Source organism: Papaver somniferum, chromosome 1, assembly GCF_003573695.1.
Source record: "Papaver somniferum cultivar HN1 chromosome 1, ASM357369v1, whole genome shotgun sequence".
In the NCBI taxonomy this organism is placed as follows: domain Eukaryota; kingdom Viridiplantae; phylum Streptophyta; class Magnoliopsida; order Ranunculales; family Papaveraceae; genus Papaver; species Papaver somniferum.
In genome coordinates this window covers 61,377,546-61,396,555 of record NC_039358.1, presented here as the reverse complement: position 1 = coordinate 61,396,555, position 19,010 = coordinate 61,377,546, and the positions used below count along the sequence as shown (strand labels likewise).

Sequence of the window (19,010 nt, the reverse complement as noted above, 5' to 3'; positions counted from 1 at the left end):
AGTTATCAGAAGAAATTCCAAGATTTTCTTAAAATATTTGAGACCCTATGAAGTATTACAAAAAATCGGTGTTGTAGCCTATAATTGAAACTTCTAGCAGGGTCTAGAATCCATCATGTTTTTCATGTGTCCTAATTGAAGAAAAAAATTGGTTTGAAGGCCTCCACGACAACTCAGATACCAATTGTGGACCATAATTGTCAATAAGTATATAGTGGAGCCTGTTGTAGTTTTGGGGTACGTGCAATAGTCTTCGAGCTGACTTATCTTTACCACATATTTTGATACAATAGTCTAATTCAGGGTCTGAAGATACAATGTAGGAGGATACTACACACAATCAGCCACATTTTTCTTTTTTTTTATCCTTGACGAAAATGATTTTTTATTTTTTTTTGGATCGATAAAGAATATGGTGTTAACGAGTTTCGAACTAAGGTCACTAGTATCATCACCCATTGACTTTACTACAGTGACATCAGCGAGCCATGTGGTTAGTTTTTGATTTTATGCTTTGTTGAGGGTAGTTTATGGAAAGTCAAAGAATAAATAGTTACCGGGTAGTTTCTCAAGTTTCCTATTTAGTGAACGATGTAAATAGAACTGTTGATTAATAGTTTTGGGCAGAACTATTTAAGTCAAATGATTGTAAGCTTCAAGCATAAAAAAATATCTATTTGGTAATAGTAATTTAAGCTCTTGTTTTTCAGAGAAAAATCATCTTGTTTTCATATGAATATTTAACTATGTTCTTGAATATGACACAAGCATCACAAATGATAGATCAATTTTTCTTGGGAAATCTTTACTTCCTTATCAATATTCTGGAACTCAGGCAAATTTTCATGTGTGAAATTGTATAATAGCGCTGGTGATCATTCTCTCATCGTCTGAATTTTCATCCATTTGATCCAACTGCTGCATAAGAGCTTGTTGTTGGAGAAGGATTTGTCCATTAAAAGAAAAGAAAAAGTCCATCAATAAAAAAATTAGTCCATCAAAGCGTTTCCTCATTTTCCACATTAGGATCCATAAAAGAAAAAAAATCCTGATTAAAAGGACCGAAAACAAGTAACATGTATGCAAAATTAAATGATTTTTTGTGAAATAAGGAAACAAATAGTTACGTGTGTTATTATTGGATGGAGGTGATTTATATAGGTGCAAGGAGATATAACCATTGAATCAGCAGTTAAAAATATAGATGTTGTCGACCAACTCTAGTTGAACCAGCGCGCAACTCAAGTTAAACCGAGCCTCGACTCAACTTGAGTTCGAGAAATTGATACAACCTTCTATAAATTCGACACAACTTGGGTTAGGGAGATTGATACAACCTTCTGTAAATTTGACTCAACTTGAGTTTGGGAGATTGATACAAACCTTCTTATCTGTTCCTTATGGTGGTGGAAATTCTCTCTAAACTGATCAACGATGCAGTTGTAAGGGCTCAACTTCCTGGCTTTCAAGTGGTGGATCATGGTACTATGATATCTCATTTACAGTTTGATGATGATACCCTTATTTTTATTGATGCTAGTGTTGAGGAAGTTAGAAGATTGTTCATTATTTTAACAGTCTTTGAAACTCTAACTGGTTTGAAGTTGAACATGGAGAAAAGTACTATGATAAGTATAGGCGCTGAAGAGGTTATTAATGTTTTAGCAATGAAACTTGGATGCAAAACAGAAAAGCTGTCTTTCACTTATCTTGGAATGCCTATTGGTGCACATTGGAGAAGTACATTTGTTTGGGAACATGTCTTACTTAGAATGCAACAAAAACTAGCTACTTGGAAGAAGAAGACGCTGAACAAAGCCGGGAGATTAGTACTTATTAAGAGCTGCTTAGCTAGCCTTCCCATTTATTGTTTCACCTGCCAGTAAGTATTGAAAAAAGAATGATCAGGCTAATGCGAAATTTCTTGTGGGGGGATGTGGATGGGAAGAAGAAGCTGGTATGGGTTGGATGGCCTAAGATTTGTCAACCAAAGATTACCAGTGATTTGGGTGTGAGATGCCTAAGAAAAACTAACCAAGCTTTATCAATAAAGTGGATATGGAGGTACACATCAAACAAAAACAGCTTATGGAGAAAGATAGTTTACCAGAAGTTCAAGAAGAGTGGAGATGTTCTAATGCCAGATGTAGACAACAACCCCCAATGCAGAATTTTGTGGAACAACGTCGTGAGAATGGTTCCTGCTGTTCAAGAGTTTGCCCAGTTCGCGGTGAGGAATGACAGGGGGATACGCTTTTGGAAAGACAAGTGGTTAGATAGAGGGTGTTTGAAAGATTTGTTTCCTGTGATTTTTAAGGCGACCAAAGATAAGGATGCGACTATAGCTGAAGTTTTGGGACCTAATGGGTGGAATTGTACTTTTAAGAACCAGTTGAACGCAATGAACAACTGGAATATGACCTTTTAAGAAGAGATATTGCAGTTCATCCGAACCTGGTGGAAGAAGATGATGAGATGAAGATTATGGATAAATTCAGTTCTCACAGATGTTATGAGCTTCTTGCCGGTGAGTTTGAATTCTGCAGTTCTGAGAAACATCTGTGGAAGACTTATATTCCCCACAAAGTCAGTTTTATTCTTTGGGCAACCTTCCATAATTCCCTACCAACTAGGGATGTGCTGAGCCACAAAGGTGTTGAGATTGAATCTGAACTTTGTGTTCTTTGTTCTGACGAGAGAGAAACAACAGATCACCTTTTCATGCATTGTTCTTTCTCTTTCGAGGTTTGGGATTATTTTTTGAAAGCTTTTAAGATTTCCTGGCTATTACCGAGCTCTTTGTTACAACTGTATGATGCTTGGAGGACTAACGTTTTGCAAGGAAGGGGAAGAGAAGTTTGGAAGATATTACATTACGGTATTTGTTGGAATCTTTGGGCTGAAAGGAATGATCGAGTCTTTGGTGGGAGGAAGAAAAGTGTTGCAGAAGTGATAGACCATGTTAAGTATCTGGTGGTTTTATGGTCGTGTGATACTGAAACATTCAAGTTCATTGATCTCAGCCTAATATGGAGTAATTGGGAGCTTCTCATGTCTGTGCATTGAACTGTGTTAGGTTCTGCAGGAAAATCATTGAACTGTGTTAGGTTCTGCAGGAAAATCATTCACCTGACTGACGTTGTTTGATGGCGTCAGGTTAAGTTTACTGGCATCTGGGAAGGAAGAATTCGAGCTTTTGGTGACATGCATCAGAGTTTTAGTTTGATATGGAGCAGTTGGGATTTGTTTCTTTCCTTCTGTGTCTTTTTTGTAAGCTTTACTAGTCTCTGGCTACAACTGGTGACTGCAGCTCTTAGTGTTTGCAGGTTTGGAATCACTGTATCTGTAGCCTTTACTTAATCTGCAGTTTTATTTGGTGTCTGTAATGGCATGTCTGCAGCCTGTTTTAGCTTGCAGTCATGTGTTGGGTCTTTTTGTTTTGATGCAATCGGCTGGGCTAAAGCCCAAACGGATTTATCCACGTCGGATTCAAGGGGCAGCTAACCCCCTTCCAGCACTACACTACAGAGCCTGTACGAGTAGGTCGATTAAAAGTGAGAGAAGAGACTTGAACCTTGACCAGCCACTTGCATGAGTTGGGTCTGTTTCTTACTCATTGCTGTTGCATGAGTTTTTCTTTTCTTAATATAACCTTCACTTTCGAAAATAAAATAAAATGCAATTTTGCGAGTCTCCACTGGACTCAGCTCTAAGGTCTAACTCCCAAGGCCCAATAATTTGGCCAACCCAAAAAATACCCGATTTACATAAAAAGAGAACCCGGATTTTGCCTTTCTTCCTTCAGGAGCAGCTGCACAGAAGAACCTTGAGAAAGAGGTAGCTAGGGTTTCAAACCAGACGAAGAAATGACATTCAAGGTTAGTTACCTCCTCTCTACTGTTGTTTATATCTCTTACAATCTCTTTTCAGTTTGATCCTTTATCTATTTGGATTTTGATTTTGTTGTTGTTTTTTCTGTGTAGTATCATCAATATCAGGTTGTGGGAAGAGCACTACCCACTGAAAAGGAGGATAATCCTAAGATTTATAGGATGAAGCTTTGGGCAACCAATGAAGTTCGTGCCAAATCTAAGTTTTGGTGAGCAAAAACCCTAATTCTTGATGAAACCCTAGTTGTTGTTTCTTGATGTCTTTGAAATGATTTTAATAATGTGTTTGATGTATCTTAGGTACTTTTTGAGGAAGCTTAAGAAAGTGAAGAAAAGCAATGGACAGGTTTTGGCTATCAATGAGGTATATGTGAATTTAATTCCTTGATTACTTAGATTTAACTGATGTGTGTCTCTGTTCGAGTTTAGATCAGGTTTGGCTGGACTTTAGTCTGTGTCCCCCTTAACAGTAATGATTTCTCCCAGGCATAATGTCGGCTAATATTCAATGCTAATGTTTGATAGTTTACTCGTGTAGTTTGACTTGTATGCTTCTGCACACCTCAATAGGGCTTATGCATGGATTCTTTGATGGGCGTGCTTCACTGGTTGAATAGTAGAACTTCCACTTCTGGCATACCTCATGGTTTAACTAATGAAGTTTAGAGTATTCGCTTCTCTTTGTGGCTTATAGGATTTGTAAGAGTGCTCTACATTATTATTGTATTAGTGCAATGGTCAAGCTTATAAATTGTTAGTGAACTGATAATGGATAGTTGATATTGATGAGTTGAGAACTTGGATTTGATCACCTACCTACTAGCTACTAATACATTATTTTTTTACTATGTAAAATTGTCTTGTGTTTTATGCCATATCATGTCCCTTATGTACAACTGCAAAATTTTGATTCTATTTGCCTCATAGGATATCCGAGTAGTCTCCCTTAAATCATATTGTTGCTTATTTCTGAGCCTTTAACAGGGACATGCTTTATTTTGTCATCCGGAGAAGAAGTGATGCTTAGTACACCGTCATCTCTAGTTTCAAGAATTCGATTTTGCATGTTTTGTGTGGCATTTGATTAGTTAGTCTAGGAATACCCTAGTAGATGTCATGTGTAGTGTACCCTGTTTGTCAAGCATCACAACTAAGTAGCCCTCATGTTATAAGGAGGTGAGACTCCTCTGGTTGTTTGTCTAATGGAACCAAGAAACAGAAACCATGTTACTTTCAGATCAATAAAGTGGCGTGTAGGAGTGTATAGATTGCTAGTTATGTACAATAGTTATTTAAGCTCTCTATGCCTTCTCGTTACTTATTTTTCATGTTCTCTGAATGTTTTTTTTTTGGTTGTTGTGTATGGAACAATATGACCTCCTAACCTAAGTCTTTTAGTGGCATGTTCTAATTTAGATTTCACCTGCAGATTTATGAGAAGAGCCCAACCAAGATCAAGAACTATGGTATCTGGTTGCGTTACCAAAGCAGAACCGGTTACCACAACATGTACAAGGAGTACCGTGACACTACTCTTAATGGAGGTGTAGAACAGATGTACACCGAGATGGCTTCTCGTCACAGAGTTAGGTCTCCATGCATCCAGATCATCAAAACTGCCACCATCCCTGCCAAGCTTTGCAAGAGAGAGAGCACAAAGCAATTCCACAAGAAGGACATCAAGTTCCCATTGGTATTCCAGAAGGTCAGACCACCAACCAGGAGATTGAAGACCACATACAAGGCAACAAGACCCAACTTGTTCAAGTAAGCACCACTCGCGAGTGCCTGCAGAAGTAGATTATTAGACTCAGCTGGTGAGCTGGTAAAAGTTGGCAAACTATTTATTTTGGGTTAAAAACATCTTATTTTTGTCTGTAGAACCTTATATTGTTTCAATTTTGTCGGAGACTTGAAATTCAGTGGATGATCTAAGTTCTTAAATGGATGTTCTTTTGATAGTGTGACTTCAGTTCTATGGAATTTCACTAGTAGTCTGTTATAGATGTATTTTCTTGATTGCATTTCTGCTTATTGTTTTCTCTGTCGGTCTATATGACACACTAGAGATGGGAAAACCTATGTCAACTGTGCTTTTTTTTTTTTTTTTTTTTTTTTTTTTTTTTTTTTTTTTTTTTTTTTATCATACCATATATCTTCATCATCGAAAATCCTTTTAAAAAAAATCAGCGATTGGGTTTCAACCTTAACTCGAACTCAAATTTCAATTTTTCTCTGGTCAACTGGTCTTTTTTCTGGATTAAAGAAATGAAACCCGAGAAACAGAAAACAAATTCCTCGAATTCATTAAACCTCTGAAACTTAAATCAAAAGAAAAAAAATCCTCTACTACTTCACATCTGCACCAAGTTCATTGATTTGATTTTATTTAGGGTTTCAAAGTATGGCTAGACAGTCCATGGGGTGGAACCCGTTTAATCAGAAGAGATGGGTATTGATGTTTCTCGTCCTCCTCGTATTCTCAATCTCCACTGTAATAGTATTCAGGCCGGCGTTCAATTGTGGTTGGCAAAAGCAGTATTACCAGGGAACTGATGATACTCCGATTCATTTAACTTCACCAACTGCTGGAAGTAATCAAAATCCACTGCAATTCATGAATTCGAAGTTCGTTTTATTGGTTTCTCATGAGCTCTCTCTTTCAGGTACCTTTATCTTCTCCCCATCCCATTCTGAAATCTCAGATCAAAATTGTAATTTTTATAGGTCATTTCGTTTGCTATATAACCATTTAATTAGATGATCTAGGACAATAGACAATTCACATCAATTTTGGATTAGTTATCTGTAATAATTCAGATCAAATTTCTTTAGAAATCTGATGCTGGTACTCGAGAATTCATTTAAAAATTAACATTTTGATATAGGTGGACCATTGTTATTGATGGAGCTAGCATTTTTGTTGAGAAGTGCTGGTGCCAAAGTTGTATGGATCACCAACAGAATTCAAACAGAAGAAGATGATGTAGTACATAGTTTGGAACATAAAATGCTGGACCGAGGAGTGCAGGTAATATGAGAGGAACTTTATCGGATCAAATGGATATATAGATTTGGTTGTTCTTTTATAGCGTTTTGGTTATTAATTTGCTTGCATAGTTAGGTCCTTCCAGCAAATGGCCGTGAAGCTGTGGAGACAGCTATAAAGGCTGATTTGGTTGTTCTAAACACCGCTGTTGCTGGGAAGTGGCTTGATGCTGAACTTAAAGAACATGTGCCTCTCGTTCTTCCAAAGGTTTTATGGTGGATACATGAAATGCGAGGGCATTATTTTAAACTAGAGTACGTTAAGCACCTCCCTTTTGTTGCAGGTGCTATGATTGATTCACATACAACGGCAGAATACTGGAAGAATAGGACCCGGGAGCGTTTAGGGTATTAGTGATATTCTTTAAATTTTCCCCATGGGGTGTTCTGTGTAAATTTGTAGTACTGCTTATCTAAACTATGGTCATTGGTTTCTATCATATGCGCTGCAGGATTAAGATGCCCCACACTTATGTTGTTCATCTTGGGAATAGCAAAGAACTAATGGATGTAGCTGAAGATAGTGTGGCTAAAAGGGTTTTACGAGAGCATGTTCGGGAGACTCTTGGTGTGCAGAATGAAGACATACTTATTGCTATTATTAACAGTAAGCCACTACGGAGATTATATAGTACATAAATATCCTTATGTTATTAGTGCAATTCAAAGTAGGATAATATTAAAAGTTTTCCCTCTTAATAATAAATTTGGATGGAAAACCATTTAAAGAGAAATGTTAGTCAGCATGGTGCACCCGTGATCTTATCTGTTGATTGTAAAACCCGCTCGCTGCCATACTTATCCTAACTCTCTTTGTTAATTTTAAACTCATCTTGTTTCACTGTTAAAATAACAATATAGACTGCATGTATTCCTTCCACACGTTGATCGTTAGATAATTGTAGGTGTTTCACGTGGGAAAGGTCAGGATTTATTTCTCCGCTCCTTCCATGAATGTTTGCAAATGATCCAGGAGAAGAAGTTACATGTGCCGATGATGCATGCTGCAGTAATTGGGAGTGATATGAATGCCCATACTAAATTAGAAATGGATCTTAGGAAGTTCGTAATAGAAAAGGGAATTCAGGGCCGTGTTCATTTTGTCAATAAAACCCTGACTGTTGCTCCTTACTTATCTGCGATTGATGTGCTTGTTCAGAACACTCAGGTACTTGCTAGCACTAGTTTTAACTGTTATAATGAATTCGTTGACTATATCTCTTGATTCGCTACTGCTGTTTTTTGGATCTTTGATGACATGTAAAGCTTATAGTCTGTCTTGGTAGAGTTTTTTTTTTTTCACTTCCATTACAACATCTTCCAATATGGCCGTCAAAATTGTATTCTGTTTCAAAAATAATCTGAATTTATAACAGAAGTGCTTTTGGGTTCCAGAGGCTGTATAATTTCCAGTTGCTCTAGTTACTAGTTTTTCCTTTCCATTTTTTTGAGCCATTTCCTTGTCCCTGGACCTGGATTACATCCTTGTAATTGTCTGCTGTTCATGCAGCATTGAAGTTTGATTTCAGAACTAAACCTTCACTTTTTTGTTCTAGGGCAGGGGTGAATGCTTTGGCAGGATAACTATTGAAGCTATGGCATTTCAGCTGCCAGTATTGGTATATTATTTTCAGCTTGCATACTTCCTTTATCTCCCTTGTTTAGTTATTTTATCCAGAGTTTACTGTATCTTACTGAACCAACTACTGCGTATTTAGATCCAATCATGCTTCATTTTCATTCGAATCTGTCAATTCATTTCAGGACATACATTTATCTATCCAGAGAATGAGATCCAGAATCATTCAATCTGGGACCTAAAACTGCATTATGTTCCTAGCCCTTTAAACCTTTTGTCAACTGCATTCTGATATCTCTATATCTACTTTCTAGGTCTTCTATCCATGAAATTTTCTTAAGCTGCCATGAAAATAATAAAATGTTTTCTTCACAGGGAACTGCGGCTGGTGGCACCACCGAAATTGTGGTAGATGGGTCAACAGGTTTGCTGCATGGTGTTGGGAAAGAAGGCGTCACACCTCTTGCAAACAACATTATAAAACTTGCGACCAATCCCGAGAAGAGGCTGACTCTGGGAAAGAACGGTTACGAGAGGGTCAAAAGTAGGTTTATGGAAAGACACATGACAGAAAGAATTGCTTCAGTTCTTAAAGAAGTACTGCAGAAAGCGAAGAAGGATCAACCTTCTTGATACAAGATCACTGAAGTAAAATTACCCGGGAACTGATCTGCTCCATAATCCGATTAAATTTGTACATCTACTTAGGATTGCTCTGAGTTAGATCAATCAGTGTCAGATGACGCAATCTATGTACCAGCGGGATGGTCATTTGAAATGTGTAGATTAGTTTGAGTCAGCTGAAAAATTTGTGCTGTGATTATATTAGAATGTGCAATTTTTTCCAGGTTATATATGAAGGAAGAGCTTGTTATCATTTTTCGGGGTTTCTAGTTTTTGTTGGTAGAGTCGAATACAGAACCGTAGAAAATTAAACTGCGATGTGTAATCAAAATCACTCATAAATAACATCACTGCAAGCAAATTAAAAACAGAAAACAATCGCTCCACCATGATGCTAATTGAGGAAAGAGTTAACACTGTTGTTGTCATTTTTCTATCTCTTCATGATCCCCAGAGATGGCCGCCGACTCGTGATTTTTATCATGGTGGAGGACAACAGACGCAAGTATGACCAGCCTTAAATCTATCTCCGCAATCGTAAATCACAGCTCCTTCTCCGTATATTTCTGTACATAAGGCATCGCAATGCTCGCAAGAGCTAACGTTGTCCCAAAGTTCTTGACATTGGCCATTCACTCCGCTGAACCGTAGAAAAAAAGAAGAAGATGAAAACGTTACGATCATAAAACAAATACTCAGAAAGAAACAGGAAAAACTGATGGATTACACAGCTTACCTAGAACTCAGAACAATCAGAACGAAAAGGAATCCAAGGAAACATAGAGAACTTGTTTTCGCCATGGTTTCACTTGCTTTATGTTGATAAGTTACAGTGGTTTCATTAGGAAACAGCAACTGTATTTATAGAATATAAAACTATAGTTCCATCATCCCACATTTTCTGCTCACATGCTCACATGGGGTTTACATCTCCAGCCAGTAACAGTTGAAGAGCGGAAGCCTCGCTGAAACTTGCCACCGACTGGCACTAGAAGCAATATTACTAATTTTAAGCGGCTCTGTGCGTATTATGATAACATCAAGTCAACTGCTGACAATCATGTGCTGAATTCATATAAAACTGCATTATTACAGTGCAAGTGACCGACCTGCAGTTTAAATACTGAAAATGACACGAGATAGGGTCGAGGGTCAAGATGCATTACCTGGTCAAAACCAGACACGACACATAAAATATACCTAGGCCTGTCAATGGAAATCCGTTAACCGTTAGCCGTATCCGATTACCCGGTTGCCGTTACGTTTAGTTCCATTATATCCGTTATCCGTTACCGATAATGTAGCGGTTAATTTTATCCGACGGTGACGGCAACGAAAGACCTATTTCCGTTAGCCTTAGTTCCGTTAACCGCTAACGTGTGCCTAGCACGTGTAACATTCATCTATACCTAGGTTACTATACTCGAATGAACATCATTTTCATCTTCTTCTGTTCTTCAACTCACAAACGAGAGAAGAAAAACTCACCCCTCAGTCGATTAGAAAACTAGGGTCATCTCCTTCCTTTCAATTCGAGCAAAATCATCATCTTCATTCGATTAGAAAACTAGGGTTATCTTGTACTTTTTATTTCGAGTTTAATTTCAATCCTAAAAACTAAATTTTCAATTTAGGGTTTCTGAAAATTGAAATTAGGGTTTTCAATTCGTGAAATTAATCATGACCCAAAGCGAAAGAGGAGCATCCAATTGCGTTGGTTCATCAAAAAGAAGTCATCCCTCTCAATCACTTTCAGTTGCATCTGAATTACCTTCTGCATCTCAAGTTCAACAATCAGGAATTCAATCAACACCTGCTGCTGTTGCAACAGAAGAAGCAGTAGAAGAAATAGAAGTAGATGAAGATCCAATTATAGCTGAAGCAAAGAAGAAACTGCGTGCAGTAAGGTCTAATGTTTGGGATGATTTTGAAAGGTTAACTGAAAAGAAGATGGTAAAAGGTAAGGAGATTGGGATACTTGTAGCTAAATGCAAACATTGTAATAAGAGAATGACTTCACCCAGTAGCCAAGGAACCAGCAAATTGCATTACCATGCCAAAACTTGCCAAAAAAAGCCTGCAAACAAGAAAGGACAAACAAAGATTACTACAGTCAGAACAGGTAATGCACAAACTAAGCTTGCTAATTGGAAGTATGATGCTGATGCTACTAGGATACTAGTTGCCAAAATGATTGCTAAACATGGTTATCCAATCACTATAGTTGAGCATCCATATTTTGTTGAGTTTGTGAAGTCTTTAAATCCTGCTGCTAAACTTTACACTAGGAATACAGTTAGGGAAGATATCATGAAACTAAGAACTGAGTTCAAAAAAGAATTACAAGACCAATTTGAGACAATTACATCTAAGTGTAGTTTAACAACAGATATGTGGTCATGTAAGCATACAAAGGATGGTTATTGCTGTGTGACAATGCATTACATAGATGATGATTGGAAACTGATTAAGAAAACACTTGCATATACTTTAGTGCCATCACCACATTCTGGAGAAGTTCTAGCATCTGTAGTGAAATCAGTATGTCTAGATTGGAACATAGATACTAAGCTTTTTGCTGTTGCTGCTGACAATGCTAGCTCCAACAATGTTATGATGGACCATCTGAAGAAATGGCTTGATAGCAAAGACTGTTTAGTTCTTAATGGGGATATGTTCCAAATGAGGTGTAGTAATCATGTATTACACTTGATTGTAGGGTGTGGAATGAGAGTGGCTGCTCCATTTATAGATGCAGTTAGAGAGTGTGTAAAATATGTCAAAGCAAGTCAGGCTAGAAAAGAGAGATTTGAATTTTCTATTGCTCAAGTTAAGCTTCCTTCTTCAAGGTCTGTGGGTTTAGATGTGGATACCAGGGGGAACTCCACCTATAAGATGCTAAAGGATGCAATCTTTCTGAGACAAGATTTTGTTAGGCTAGCTGATTTAGATAATGACTTCAAGATACTACCAACCTCTAAGGAGTGGGAACAAGGAGTACACATATGTGAATGTTTGGAATTTTTTGATGTCATTTCAACCAAATTTGCTGGGATTAAGTATCCCACAACAAATTTATATTATAATGGGGTGCAAGAAGTTAATAGATGCATTAAGATATGGGAATCAAGTCAGCATGAGTACATCAGAGACATGGCCAATAATATGAGGATGAAATTTGATAGCTACTGGAAAGAAAGTAACACTTTGATGGGCATTGGGGTTGTTTTAGATCCTAGGTACAAAGCTAAATGGGTGGAGTTTGTTATGAAGAGAGTATATGGTGTGGATCACTATAAAAGTCACTATAACAAATTTGAGCTTGCACTCAATGCTCTTTTCTGTGCTTATGAAACAAACACTACAGCTCCAGATTATTTTGATACTGCAATGCATTCAACTGCATTTGAGAGCTGTGCAGGTACAAGTACAACAACATCATATGGATTTGGTTATGATGATTTCATTATGGAAAACAATATGTTTGAGGTTGAGAAGTCAGAATTGGAGACATACTTAGCAGAACCAGTTCTTCCTAAAGGCACAGCTGCTGAAGAAATGAGGTTTGATATCTTAAGTTGGTGGAAGAATCATTCTGCTAAGTACCCAATTCTCTCAAGGATTGCAAGAGATGTATTGGCTGTTCCAGTGACAAGTGTAGCATCAGAATCCATGTTTAGTATTGGTGGCAGAGTTCTCACATCTCACAGGAGTTCATTAGCTCCAGATCTTGTTGAAGCTTTGATTTGTATAGGTGATTGGCTGCCAGATCTCACTCTCTGTGAGAGCAATAGTTGTGTTACTGGTAAGTTTCCTTATATCTTAATATTTTACTATCTTTTACTGATAGTTGTGACTGCACTGACATTGCCACTTTTATTGGCTTATTGCACTGACATTGCCACTTTTATTGGCTTATTGCACTGACATTGCCACTTTGCCAACTTAAGTTGCTTCACTGACATCACTGTCTAACACTTTTCATTTTCCTTTCAAAATGCAGAAGTTGAAGACTAAGGAGGAATGCAGTTGGCATTGGCAGTGGAGAATTTGGAGATGGAGGAATGCATTTGCAGTTGCAGATGCAGTTGGCATCCCTTTGTCTTTTCTTTTGCAAAAACTTGGTTTTTTTCTTTTGATAGAACATGTGATGATCTGAACATGTAATTTGGTTTAGAACATGAACATCTGTATGTTTTTTTTTTCTGTGTGTCATGGATTTAGAACTTGTTTGCTTGGATTAAAACTATTCTATGTAATTGGTTTGTGTTTTAAATATGCTTTTGTGTTGTCCTGTGACATACCGGTTAATACCGGAAAATTAACCGTTAGCCGATAAGTCCGACGTAACGGCAATGGTTTTGGATTTTACAATTCCGTCGGCATTTAACGGATAACGGTTAACCTCTAATTTAAACGGCAAAGGTAGCGGCAGAGCCATTATTTGTTACGTTAAGTGCCGTTGACAGGCCTAAATATACCCAAATATCATTTAATGGAAAATCTTTCTTCGTTTCTATATTGTGAACATTTCTGCCAATGAGATAGTTAGCATCCATAAATTGGTACTAGAGAGAATCCTTGTGTCCAACCAATTTTTGTTATCATGGAGCTATTGAATAACTCCATATTCATGAATTCCAAACCTCTCAAATCCTTGGGTTTGCAGACAGCTGGCCAGGCTTTTGGATAATAACCTTTTGGATTTTCTTTAATTTTGTCCCAGAAAAAATCTCTTTGCAATTTGCTGAGATCTTGACAAGTTTGTTTGGGAAATTTGAAACAGTTCATCTGGTAAATACTGGTAGAAGAAGTGACAGAGCTTATGAGGACATGTCTGCCAGCAGGATTCAAAGGGCTATACCAATCTTTGCTTCAGTTTGTCCACTCCAGGTCTGAAGGATATAATCTTGCTTCTATGAGTAAAAAGAGGAGAACCAAGGTATTTTTCAGGAAGTTGAAGAACTTTGACTCCCATATTTTGCTGATGATGATACTTAGAGTAGGATCAATGTTGTTGCTGAAGAGGACACCAGGTTTGCTGAAATTTATTAGTTGGCTAGAGGTTTCACCGAATATTCGAAAGATATCCATCGGATTCCGGCTTTCAGTCTTGTTGGCTTTTCAGAAAACCATGCAGTCATCAGCAAACAAGAGGTGGTTGATGGATGGAGCATTCTTGCAGTTTTTGATGTCAGTGATTATCCCCATAAATATCCCCAGCTTGGGATAGAGTTCTGGATAGGGCTTCCATGCAAAAGAGGAAAAGATAAGGTGATAGGGGGTCACCTTGTCTCAAGCCTCCAGAGGGGTTGAAAAACTTATCTGGTGAGCCATTGACAAGGACTGCAGAGGTGGTAGTAGAGATACATTGGTAACCTATTCCACAACAGTGATTATTAAAACCAATTTTCTTCATTATGGCTATAAGAAAGTCCCAATCCACCCTGTCAAAAGCTTTTGCCATATCAATTTTGATACCCATACTACCATTTTCTCCTTTCTTGCCTCTTTTAGATCTCATGGAATGGATTATCTCATGAGCTATAACAATATTGTCAGAAATTTGCCTACCAGGTATAAAAGCAGATTGGTAAGGGGAAATGATCCTGTTTAGGTAAGGTTTCATTCTCTGGGCAATAAGTTTAGGTATGATCTTATAGGTTGTATTGCAAAGACTAATGGGTCTGAAACGGCTAGGGGAAGAAGGGATATCAGTTTTGGGTATGAGAGAGATGAAAGTGAAATCCATTTATTTGAGCATATGACCAGAGGTGAAAAAATTTTGAACCATTTTGATGATGTCAGTACACAAAATATCCCAATTTTCTTGGAAGAAATTTGCTGAGAAGCCATCAGAAACATAGTTCCTGGAGAATTGCTAATGACAAAAAAGTTAGAATCTAGAGGACGTTTGGATTCCTTCAATCTTTTTTTTTTTTTTTTGAAGCATAAGATTTATTTAGATTAGGACGAAATTACACAGGGGTACGTTGTACCTATAGAGTCTGCCATTACAATATGACTAATACACAAAGGTGTTATATGATCCCAGATGGTTGTCGATAGGTTTGCTAGCGCGCTATCGTCCGCCTCTTTGTTTGCTAGTCCGTCCGCCGCCTGATTCCTTTCCCTGTAATTGTGCTTTACGGTGCAGTGTGGAATTTGGTCCATTCTTGATTTGATTTCCACTATCATATTGATTAGGTACCAAGGTGGATCGGTTGTTGAGTTTAAAAAATGCAGGAGGTTTTCTGAATCCGTCTCGAATTGTACCTTTGGCCATTCACGATCTATAGCCGATCTTGTCGCGATAAGCATGATCCAAGTTTGGCGGTGAGTGCGGTCGTTATCCCTAGAGGTTGTGAAATGGATAAGATTGTTCTAGCTTCCTCATTTCTGCAGATGATACCTGCTCCTGCAAGACCCGGATGACCTCTAGCTTTTCTATCCGTGTTGATTTTGATCTAATTTGCGTGAGGTTTTCTCCAACCCACTAAAATTGTGGTTGAGTGCGGGGTTCTGTGCGCAGGGTTGGTAGATAATTCCATGTTTGGTAGCACCGGTGGGAGGTTGTGTTGAGCCCATGTATATTATTGTTGAAGTTTGATAGTCGTTTGCATTATGGTTGTTGGGTTTGGTTGCTTTTGGTTATATACTACATCATTTCTGGCTAACCAGAGGGACCAGAAAAGAAAACAGAATGTTGTGGTGGCTTCATTTCGAGTTTGTGTTTGAATGAGTTGGGATATAGTTGTTTGATGGTTCACGGATAAAGGTATGCCATGAAGGGTGTTTTGTGGAGTAGATATTCGGGGGAGAAGGAGGTTCCACGAATCTGTAGCAATCGAGCAATGTAGTAGGATGTGTGTTGCTGTTTCAGGAGCAGACTTGCATTGGGACATAAGTTTGAGTTGGTAAGGTGAATTCGGTTAAGGATGTGGAGGGTTGGTGGTCCGTCGTTAATTTCTTCCCACAAAAAAAAAGTTGTACTTACGGTGGACAAGGTAATATCCATAGGTAGTTGGATGGTGGTAGTGGTTGGTGTTGCTGCAGATTCGAAGTGTCTGTTAGGCTTTTGTATCCTGAAGCCGTTGTGTGTTTCCCTGATTTTATGAGAGGCCAAATTAATTATTTTATCTGGCAGGTTCTCTTGTAGGAGGTGAAGGTTGACGATTCTATGTAGTATGGGTGGGGGAAGTATATTCAGTTTTTCATGGTTCCAAGACCTGGTTGAAGAGTCAATCATATCAGTGACTGATTGTATGGGGTATCATTGAGAAGGGTCAATGTTATTTTCAATATGTGGGATCCAGTTTGCTTGGATCAGGGTGTTTGAGCCGTTTCCTATTTGGTGGAAGACGTGTTTTTTCAAGGTAGGTATGAGGGAAGCCATTTGTATCCATTGGGGGCTTATGGAAGAGGGTGGATGCGAGATATTTTGAAGGATGGGTTGGTGCTTAAGGTATTTCTCGTTGTAAAGAAAGGCCACTACCGAGTTTGGATTCTCATGGATGTTCCACATTCTCTTCATAAGGAGGGCCTTGTTATGATTTTTGCTGCTGCGAATTCCCAATCCTCCTTTGGATTTAGGATGGATGAGCTTGTCAAATCCTATTGGATGTAGCTTCCTGACGGTTGATTCGTGTCCCCAGAAGAAATCTCTTGTGATACGATCTATTTTGTAGTGGATATGTACCGGAAGCATCTGTGATTGCATGAGATGGTTGGCTGTGGGTGTAAGTGAATGTTTTATGAGTACCAGTCTTCCTACCTGTGTTAAACATTTGATCAATCCTTTTGCCTTGCAGGCATGTCGCTGAATAAGGGGGGCAAAAGTATGTTGAGATATTCTCCCTTGTTTAAATTGAACTCCTAGGTAGGTGGGTGGGGTTGAAGTTGTTGACATGCCAAAAATTTGTTGCAGATCGTTTACTTGTTGTTGGTCTAGCTTCGGGCGGTGAATTATCGTTGATTTTGAAGTGTTGATATGTTGACCTACTGATGTGCTATAAGCCTGGAGCAGTAGCTTGAGATGGTTTGTGCCCTCTGCAGTTGCTTTATAGGTTATTAGAAGGTCGTCCGCGTACACGAGATGCAGGATTGAGGAGGGGGGGCTCTATCTTTTTTTTTGCATTTCTAGTTTTTTCAAGTTAGTTGACAGGATTTCGGCGCAGATGATGAAAATATATGAAGAGAGGGGATCCCCTTGCCTTATTCCTCTAGTGGGGGTAATGTATCCATGCGGTGTTCCGTTGATGTTGACTGAATAGGTTACTGTGGATATGCATATCATGATGTAGTGCACGAATATTTTCGGGAAGCCTAGTGTGGTGAAAGCTCGTTTGATAAAATCCAGTCTAAAGAATCGTAAGATTTTTGTATATCAAGATTGAGCGCTACTTTTGGGTCTTTGGTTTGGCCTGAAGATTTGATGTGGTGGAAGAGCTCTCTGGAAATTTCTATGTTGTCATAGATTGATCTTTGGGGAACAAATGCACTTTGATAACGACTAACTAGGAAAGGGAGGATAGGTCTTATGCGATTAACTAGTATCTTTGAAATTATTTTGTACGAGACATTGCATAGTTCTATTGGTCTATATTGTGATGGCTTAGAAGGGTGTTCCACTTTTGGGATTAGGGTGAGGTTGGTGTGGTTCATGAGTGGGTGAATCTCTAGGGAGTTGAAAAAACAATGCACCATATCTGTAATTTGTGGACGGGTTGTTTCCAAAAAGACTTTGAAAAACCTACTTGTATAGCCGTCAGGCCCTAGGGCGCGCTCCGAACCAATGGAGAAAAGCGCCTGCTTGATCTCCTCGGGGGTTACCTCTATAGTAAGGACAAATCATTGTTGGGGGTTAGCCTTGGGGTGATGTCTTCAAATAACCTTTCATCGATCGTGGTACTTGGTGCCGTATATTGATCAGTGAAATGATCAAGCATAAGATTGATGATGGCGCTTTTATCATGGATCCAATTATTTTGTTGGTCCTGAAGTTGTTGAATGTTGTTGCAGCTTCGATGAATTTTTATTTTGGTGTGAAACGAAGTTGTGTTGTGATCTCCCGTTTGCAGCCATTGTATTCTGGATCTTTGTTGCCAGTAGGTTGCGTGGCAGTCTAGTAGGGTGAGATGATTTATACGAAGCTGCTTTTCTACAAAAAGCCAATGGTCTAGAGCTGGTCCTATTTGCGTAGCACATTGATGCCGCGCCTTCTTGATTTTGGCCGTTGATTCTTTGATGAGAGTGGGTAGATGGCCGAAGTTGATTTTACTCCACTCCATCAGGGTTTCACTGGTTGAGATTAACTTCAGTTGGAGGTTTAAGTGAGGTTCTGAATCATATAAACTTTTCCAAGCTGAGTTTACCACTTGATGCAATTGAGGGTGAGATAGCCATAGATGCTCAAATTTGTAGTTCTTGTTTCCTTGCGAGTCCAAAGCTTTTGTTTGTAGCAGAATCAGAGAATGATCTAAAGCAATCGTGGTAGATGCGTGATTGCTGCATGTGGGTTGGCTGTTCTCCAGTATTGATTGGATATAGCTCTATCGAGGCGTTCCTGGATATTGTCTTGGCCTTGCTGGTTTATTGTCCATGTGTAAGGGTCTCCTCGAAATTCTAAGTCTAAAAAACCCATTTGGTCGATTGGATTTAGGAAAGGTTGAGTCTGAGCATAGGTGATTTGTCTACCACCATTTTTTTCCGATTGATCCATGACTTCATTGAAGTCGCCAATTAGAATCCAAGGTGTGGTGGTGCTGGGAAGAAAGTTGGGAAGTCTTGCCAAAAATATTTCCTGGCGGGTGGTTGTGGTGGTCCATATATACCGGTGCATATCCAAGGTTGGCCTGGTGCCGGGGTGG

General features: G+C 38.6%; 2 protein-coding genes and 1 long non-coding RNA gene across 3 annotated transcripts; 2 read left to right on the top strand and 1 right to left on the bottom strand.

The window, feature by feature from the left end:
* The first annotated feature begins 3,788 nt into the window (after positions 1-3,788).
* On the top strand, positions 3,789-5,862 carry LOC113288630 (60S ribosomal protein L18a-2). The gene is made up of 4 exons (XM_026537726.1): positions 3,789-3,878; positions 3,984-4,099; positions 4,191-4,254; positions 5,320-5,862. The coding sequence occupies exons 1-4, from the start codon at positions 3,867-3,869 to the stop codon at positions 5,659-5,661; spliced, it is 534 nt and encodes a 177-aa protein (XP_026393511.1). The 5' UTR covers positions 3,789-3,866; the 3' UTR covers positions 5,662-5,862.
* A 205-nt stretch (positions 5,863-6,067) lies between these two features.
* LOC113288615 lies at positions 6,068-9,394 on the top strand. The gene is made up of 7 exons (XM_026537709.1): positions 6,068-6,556; positions 6,779-6,921; positions 7,015-7,286; positions 7,391-7,545; positions 7,844-8,106; positions 8,495-8,557; positions 8,893-9,394. Exons 1-7 carry the CDS (start codon positions 6,295-6,297, stop codon positions 9,148-9,150), a joined length of 1,416 nt encoding a protein of 471 aa, XP_026393494.1. The 5' UTR covers positions 6,068-6,294; the 3' UTR covers positions 9,151-9,394.
* Positions 9,395-9,441: 47 nt separating this feature from the next.
* On the bottom strand, positions 9,442-10,015 carry LOC113288625. Its single transcript, XR_003330674.1, has 2 exons — positions 9,878-10,015; positions 9,442-9,781 (listed from the first exon to the last, which is right to left on the bottom strand). It is a non-coding gene; the product is annotated as an uncharacterized LOC113288625 (long non-coding RNA).
* Between the last annotated feature and the right edge of the window lie 8,995 nt (positions 10,016-19,010).